Source organism: Watersipora subatra, chromosome 8 (genome assembly GCF_963576615.1).
Source record: "Watersipora subatra chromosome 8, tzWatSuba1.1, whole genome shotgun sequence".
In the NCBI taxonomy this organism is placed as follows: domain Eukaryota; kingdom Metazoa; phylum Bryozoa; class Gymnolaemata; order Cheilostomatida; family Watersiporidae; genus Watersipora; species Watersipora subatra.
Genome location: NC_088715.1, coordinates 53091694 through 53100103, shown reverse-complemented (window position 1 = coordinate 53100103; position 8410 = coordinate 53091694). Strand labels below are relative to the sequence as shown.

General features: G+C 31.4%; 1 protein-coding gene across 1 annotated transcript; it reads right to left on the bottom strand.

Annotated features, from left to right (window-relative positions):
- Positions 1-692: 692 nt before the first annotated feature.
- LOC137402724 (MFS-type transporter SLC18B1-like) lies at positions 693-7292 on the bottom strand. Its single transcript, XM_068089228.1, has 7 exons — positions 7217-7292; positions 6884-7026; positions 5579-5674; positions 5247-5350; positions 3429-3524; positions 1375-1546; positions 693-923 (listed from the first exon to the last, which is right to left on the bottom strand). The coding sequence occupies exons 1-7, from the start codon at positions 7290-7292 to the stop codon at positions 693-695; spliced, it is 918 nt and encodes a 305-aa protein (XP_067945329.1).
- Positions 7293-8410: the final 1118 nt, after the last annotated feature.

Below are 8410 nucleotides of genomic sequence, written 5' to 3'. Positions count from 1 at the left end.
ACCAGCAGTTTGATTGCCTTATCTTGATAATCCAAATATAACCAGGAGAAAGTTATGTGCTTAATTTTAAGCTCTTTCACTTTTGGCAAAAAAGAGGCTTACCTTGTGGCAAAATATTCTTTCTAATTTATTTCACAGATCAACTTACCTGATCAAGCAATTTTACATATGAGAATGAAAAAAGACCAAACGGTTTCTTTTCAACTGTTCTCCAGCAAACACTGAGGAAACTGATATATTTGTTTACAGGTGAGTAACTAGGGGCATTCCGGCATATTTACGTTAAGTGTAAAAGCAATTTTTTAAAAGAAAGTTTGTAGTACTATTCTTATCGTTACAGACAATCAAGGTCATGCAAAATGTGATCAACAAATTTTTTAGTCAAATAAGTTTATGTACAAATTTATTGCTATTTTTATTCTGCATCCTGGTTTAATAGGTTATAAAACTAACACAACTCATAGAAAGATTATTTCGGTCATTTACGGCATTATTAGATACATACGTAGATCATAACCGATAGACACAAGATGCTTTTAAACATGTAAGTGTAATTGGTCAATAGAAACCATGGAACAACATAAGTGTACGAGTCCTGGATATTAAGAGATAGACTTATAATATATTTTGCAGCATGTTAGAGATTATGATAACCTCATATTACAGAATTCAAAATTGAGCTATAAAAAAAACTACTCCTTGGTTGTAAGTTCAGCACTTGGTTCGAGTTGAACTTTAGTGTATACTATTGGTTCCTGTAGACAAAGCTTCATTCTCTCTGAACAGGCTTCAGCTATCTGTTCACTTTCTGGGAGTTTTTTGGGTTTGTTTTTGTGACCAATAGTTGCTTTATCTTTCATGATCAGTGCTGAAAGCTGATTGGAGCATTTAAGGTGTAGTAGATAACTCCCAAAAAGAATTGCCTGTAAGCAAATTAAATTGTAGCTGTTAGTAGTTTTAGCTTTGGTTACACTGTAAAGTGCGCCACAGCTTTTTCATTGGCAAATATTATAGTCTAAAAAGTTTGTCTCTCTGCTTTGAACTTATTTTATAATATTATGGAGCTCAAGTGTATATACTTTCAAGGGGCAATATTTATAATTTTTAGATTTTATAATATATAATATAATTATATATTATAAAATCTTTCTTTTATAATACAAATTATAAGATATTTTTTTAATATTTGGCTGATGGTTTTTAATTTCAAACTTGGTAAATAATTTTAAAGCTGATTTCAATACCTGAACAATTTGATTTCCCACAATAATTACCTAGTATTCGCTTTCAACAATCACTATCAATCTCAAGTGAAATAGCTCTTTGAATCACAACTACATGTACATGTACTTGTATTGAGCTAATCATACAAACCATTAGAGTTGTGATGGATGAAATTACAGTTTGAGTCCACGGAAAACCAATATTGTCGATAATGACACCTGACATAATAGGACCCAAAGTGCTGCCTAAACAGAGACCACTGTTCATGAGTCCAGTCAGCAATCCATATGTATGTAGGTTGTCTTCAGGGTAGCCATTTATGCTATAAAAAACCACTAAAACTGTTTCATCAAGGTAGGCAAAAGACAGGTGAACAACTATAATTTTAGACTGTTTTAAACTGGAGTCGTTCAAATGGTAAAGTCAATTTTGTCTGCAGAATTGAAATATTTAATGTCCTGTCTCCAACAATTTCTTAGCCTAAGAGACTGTGATGGAACCTAACGTTTTAGGTAGGGGAAAAACTAAATTATTGCATAAGCTAATCATAAAAGAAACTATTTAAAACAGTGAGACAGCAATTATCCTACTGTTAGAGCTGATCTGAAATATTTGTAAAGTCAAGTAGTAAAATCAATGGCATTAACATTTGAAATTTCTAAGCAAGGTTAGTAATCCCGTCACTCCAAAGATAGAGAAAAATCTAAATTTTTTAAATGCTAGTTTGTCAGTTGTAGACCCAGTTGAGGGTCAGCTCATTTTGTTTTTAGAAATGTTACTGATGCCTAACCTGGCCAAAGAATTATAAAAAGACCTTGACTTCAATCGATATTGAACCTTGCTAATATGTAATTCTGACAGGTTTCTACTCCTTATTTTTGTGCTGTTAAGCTATGCTGATTAAAGCTATTTAGCGTATTTCAACCGTTAATTATGTCTACAGTACAAAAATTAATGACGTATGTCATATACACTGGCATTGACATATGTGTAATGTGTTACTTACAGGTTTTTGCGTAAACCTGAAAGATGTAACAGCTATTTCGGTAGTGGCAGCACTGCTCTGATTGTGCACCTGTCCTCTCTTTTGGCAACTATATACAATGTACTGCTTTTATTTTATTAGAGTATGCTTTAAATTAGTTTTCTTTGTTGTTTTTATTTAGTCTTTGTTGCTAGGGTCACTCAAAATAAATTTCATTAATGTTTTCTTACGAGGCTTTGTGCAGTACAACCAGATTGAGTGTTTTACTGGCTTATTAGTCGGAAAAAAATAAAAGAGACAAGAAGTATTTACCACGATCATTTGAATATACATGTATACACAGCTAGTTAGAAGAAGACATTCCACGATATGTTAATGATTTTAGACACTAAACCGTTAGGCTGATACAGGGCTGGTTAAACTAGTAGTAATCATTCCAGAATTTCATGAAGAGTGCAAGTTTGATTAGTTGAGTAGGTTATTGGTGCAGATAATAGAAAATTTTTTCTAATGGACGTTAAGTACCAATAGATTCTATCCATTTTATTTGGAAAATTTGTTTGCGTGAAGTTCCTTTCTCGCTAAGAATCACTAATAATTATCATTAAGTCGCAAATATTTAAAAAATTAGATTTGTTGTGATTTTTTATTTGACAGCTACTTTGGATTAATAAAGACTTTTAGTCTGAACTGATAGAAGTGCTTATTTATTTGTGTGGTAGTTTTGTTTTAGATGTTTTACTAAGAAAAGTTACCAGAGAGAAAAATTTGAGCACCTATCACTCTCCTTATGCTAGAAATGACTTCTTAGAAAAAAGGTTTCTTGTGCATTAAAAGTTGCCTAAACGAGTAAAGAAAACTAAAGGGGTAATATACGCATACTATTTGCAATTGATGCAAAATTTTTTTTATAAAATGATTTTTTTGCTATAATCACAGTTTATAGAAGTTATCTATTTGTATATTAATATAAAATTTACATGCTATGCAAAAGAAAGAAAATATTTTCAAGTGTAGGCTTAATGCTGTTTTGAAACTCTGAATAAACATATTTTTGTTCAGTGCAAACTATGTGTATATACATGTAGTATAGCAGAAAATAGTCTGCAAAGACTTTCACATAAAATTGTCAAAAAAACACAAGAAATTTAAAACAGCTAAGTAAAAGCTTACTACTTTGGTTAGAGATAAAACCTTTCAAAAAATGATAAACTCTTACCATGCCAGCCGCAGAGCAATGGAGAAAGGAAGGATGTAGAAAAAGCTAGCGAACAGAGCAAGTATTCCCATTGTTATTGACGTCATCACAAAATACCTAAAGCCAAAAAAGCTTGTTTTTAGATTTATATTGATAATGAAATCTTATGCTCAAATTATGGGTTCTAGTTGTTTATTATAAAAGTAATGTTTTTGAGCATGTGGAAACATTCTATATTTGATGACAAACACAGCACATCTATAAAAAGACCCATCATTTCAATTACAAACCCACCATACATACTACCAAGTCATCACATTTGTGGCAAACACGTCACAACTATGAAGGACTTACCAGGTATTTGGCAACTTCATTACATCTTTGAAAAACTCAACACATTTGCAAAAAACTCATTTTCATGATAAACTCATAATACTTGTAATAAATTCAGAGCATATATTACAAGTCTTTGACATCTATGAAAACTCACCATATTTATGACTGACTCACCATATTTATGCCAAACATATATTTTTTATGAAAACCTCATCACATCTATGACAAACTCATATATATATGACAAACTCCATACAACTACAAAAAAACTCAGTACTTCTACAAAAAAACTTATCACGTTTGTGACAAACTCATGACATCTATAACAAACTCATTACATCTATGAAAAGTTTCCTATATCTATGACTGGATCACCATATTTTTGTCAAACTCTTTATATGACAAACTTCCAAAATATGTGACAAACTCATTATATTTATCACAAACTCATTGCACTTAACACAATTTTTTAGTTTAATTCAAAATGGTAAGTATATATAAAACTATTGAATGGGTGAAAAGTGAGCCCAAATAGCTCCTATTGAAATCTTAATTATGTTTTTAGTTGTTATTATTCTTGGTTTGTCGATCTTGATACCTAATAAAATTTACTAGTGTTCAAGTTTGTTGCAATAATTTGTAAATATCAAAAACTCCTCAGAAGCAAAAGTTGTTTGCAGCGTGGGTAAAAAAACTTTAAGGGCAAAGGCTGTTTGAACTAGTACCCAATAATGGCTGCTAAAATTGCTTTAATGTAGGTAGCTGCATGGCAGCTTTCTTGGCTTCATCAATATTCTGTTGATAAAGTGTTGCTGATAGAAATGTGTTTTTCTAATACGTAGTTGATAGCAGCGTGTTTTAATAATTATGAGGCAATATTAAGGCGTGTTGAGTATCAAAGCTTAAAAAAATTACAATATCTGTACCAATTTTAGGCTACAGTGTTTAATGATGCATTACCAGACATACGCAATTTACCATGAGCATAATTCAACTAACTTATCGTGTACTGACTTGTGGAGCAATCATGGCCGTAAAATATTGCGTGTGCAATTGTAATTGGAAAACAACATCTCAACCTCAGTCTTTTGTGCCTTGCCGCTAAGGGATTTGAAAGGGCCCTAGTGTTTCTACTCTTTTTGCTAGCACTGCAATAAATCTCAATAACATATTAGCGCGTTTGAATATGTTATTCTGTAGCCAGTCTGTTAAGATATGTATTCTCAATTTTTGTTCTGTGCTGTCAAGCATTTTTAAAATAGGTGCATCCAAAAAGTACCTATATATATATAACAATTATTGTAGCATTTGGTCATTTACATGATCTATTGCAATTTAAATTTTGTCAGCAAATATTGGAATAGTATTAAAGGAGGCCTTAATAGGCTTGTGAAGGAATGATAACCTCAACTTTGGTTAAGGAATAAGAAATATAAGTAAATGTGTTAACTATGGGTCAGCTAGAGAATAACCCTACAAGTGTTTACAAAATGGTTTACAAACCTTTTGCCTCCAAACAAGTAGCTTACAGGCGGAGATGGCAGCAGAAATAAGCAAATTGGAATGAAAACTATCCATGTTGCCAACAACAGATATGATGCATGTTTCTACAATTAATAAAATAACATTTTCTTTGATGCCCAAAATTATATGGTAATGTTACAATAATACCTCATGATTTTTGACTTCTGCTACATACTATGGGTGCACAAATCACAGAAAAAAATTTATTCCATTACAAAAATATATGCTTCCTTCATCCTTAGGTTCTTTATTGTTTTGTGTACCGCTATGTGCATTTATTTATGAAAACTCTCAGTTAACAATTGACGTACCTTATCGACAAACCTTGTCACACCCACTATACCAGCAGTGTTTAGTAGTGACCATATAGCATAGAGTATTCCCATGGTTGATGGAGTTGTGCCAAACTGTAATATAAACTCAGCAGTTTTAGTTGATTCAAAAAGCTATTTAGTAACCATTAATTATCACTGCTAACCATCAGTTCTACCCAAAGGATAAAAGTACTGGCAACACTAAAATATAAGTTTTTGCTAATGTCATTAAAAAGAGACAACCAATTATTTCAATGAAAACATTCAAAAGCCTTTTCAGAAGTATTCTTCAAAGCTTGTGGTGTCCTAGGCTATTTGCGACTGACAAGAGACAATTTCATTGGAAGGTCTTTGATTATGCTTCACGCAGTGACAGTTCATGGTCATGTCAGGGTTGAATGCTCATACTTTAAAACTAATTTCTATGATCACTTATTTATTTTAATTGTAAACATAGAGCAGACATTATCCATCAAAATGTATTTAAAATAACTTGAGGTCATAATTTACTAAAGAGATTAAAAAAGACCACATGAACTTGATGAAAAGATTAGTAATAATACCACTTGCTAGTAAATTTGTAAAAGCTATAACTGAATACATATTTTATTGTTGTAAATACAAAATGCTTCAAAATCATTGCTTTTATTTTGAGTTAGAGTTTCTCTGATAGTTTTTTTATATGTAACATAATATTTTAAGTAGTTACTTTACATCCAAAGGCTACCATTTTTTCTAGTAATACTGTTTATCGAAGCTAAGCCAAACTGCAAATAAAATGAAAATTTTTCTTGTTCCTTTCACTAACATACATGAACAATTTTATACTATTTTTTAGATCAGATTTCAAAATAGTTGCATGAAAAGCGCTGCTTTATTAAGGAAATATAGGTTTTATAGCAATTATCGTTATGAAACTCATCGGGGAAAAGATACCTAGCAACTGAATATTTTACATAAACAAAAAAGATTATGATATTGCAGTCAAAATATTACTGTAAATATTATTACACTAAATGGAAATACATAATTCACTAAATATTAAAAAACTAAAGAACTTACAAGTGTTAAATTTTCTTTGGGAAAAAGTTGCACGAATAGACATAAAATGACACAGCGTTTAATCAGATAAACCAGAAAATGGCCTGGCCATCTATATATATATATATATGTATATATATATATATATATATATATATATATATATATATATATATATATATATATATATATAGATTTTGATATGGGCCTATATATTTTGATTTTTCTCTATAGATATATATAGATTTTGTAGTCACTTACAGATAAATAATAAAAACTAGTGAGTGCAGGTGTTCGGCTGGTCTCTGATAACTTTATGGTGACCCAGCTGAGAAACATGATAAACAGTCCAGGAATTGTCAAAAATGATAGGAAGTTTCCATTTGAACTCAGGTTCTTCTCCTCTGTAAATGATCAAATCAAAAAATCTTGAAAAAATAAAGACAAACAAATTTACTCAGGTACAATAATTGGGTACAAAAGTACAAATTGGGTACAAGTTGTTTTGGGTACAAAAGTACCCAAAACAACTTGAAAAATTAGTACCAACCTGAATTCATCTAGCAACAAGTCATATGTACTTTAAATACTAACCTTTGTTTAGGTTAATGAGTCCAACAATTTTTACTAAAATTACCCCTTTAAAAAACTGTGGTGGATGCCAGGCCATGACTTTCTTATTCTTATAAATATTTCTATATGTACATATCCTGCATGCTATGTTTGCGCTTTCTATTGTTTGGTTAATAACTTGTTCATTGTACTTGTTGCTATTATGTTTTGCTTTCGTTTATATTGTATCGCTGTTGTAATGTATTATAGCCATGCCAACGCATTAGCGACTTCATTTATACTAATTGTTATAGGGCCTTTCCTTACTCAGTTCCATTATCCGGAACGAGTAAATACTTGTATATAAAGGGAGCGCGCTCAATGAGAGGGCAAAGCAGTATTTGTAAGCTCCTAAACTAATGGATTTCCCTTCATAAATAGCACGAACGAAAAATCCATACATATTCTCTCTTCTTTATGCAACAGTCTAGATCGTGCCTAAGTAAAGGCCGGCAAATTCCCTTACATTACTACAGTAGACGCTCTCATACTGTAAACCTTCTAGAGAAAATGAATACGGTTGCACTGATATTCAAATGGCTTTAGTACAGATAAAGGTTTAGTACAAATTTTCATTTAGTTAGCAACAAGTGACATGTACTTTGGTGGCACAATTTTGCTGGCGTGTTAGTAGATTTTTGAGTCGTAACAAATTTATCTAAAACTCCAATATTATAATTGACTATTTTATAAACATGCAGTTTTCCCTAAATATTTTAGATGTGTATGAAAGCAAATAAAAATATATTATTGTTAAACAATAATATATTTTTATTATATTTCTCTCACATACCTTTTATTACCCCTTTTTATTATCCTTTATTTATCCTGATTTATATTTTATACTAACATAACACATTAAGGGTAGCTCGGCCGTTTCAGGCGCTACCAGGTATATGACACTGAGTGGGATCTTTTTAAATTTTAAGTCCCAAGTTTTTAATATTTATTACTAAACTCGGTGATCATCATGGCAGGTGGAAAACACACTGTAAGGAAAAAAGCCATGTCAACATCAGGTCCTGGCTGTGGTTATGCTAATGCAGAGCTGTGTGGCAAGTGTAAAAAAGCCATAGATGAAAGTTCAGGGTCATCCATTGAGTGTGAGATTTGCCATTTTTGGTTCCACGGTTTATGTGTTGATGTCCCTGAGAGTCTCTTGGATCTGTTGAGTAC

Excerpts from the sequence above, each read along its gene's own strand:
- LOC137402724 (XM_068089228.1), bottom strand. The coding sequence starts at position 7,292 with ATGGCCTGGCATCCACCACAGTTTTTTAAAGGGGTAATTTTAGTAAAA. Across the intron at positions 7,027-7,216 it reads ACTCATTAACCTAAACAAAG|AGGAGAAGAACCTGAGTTCA; the intron begins GTTAGTATTTAA and ends GATCATTTACAG. Across the intron at positions 3,525-5,246 it reads TACTTGTTTGGAGGCAAAAG|GTATTTTGTGATGACGTCAA; the intron begins GTTTGTAAACCA and ends TTTTGGCTTTAG.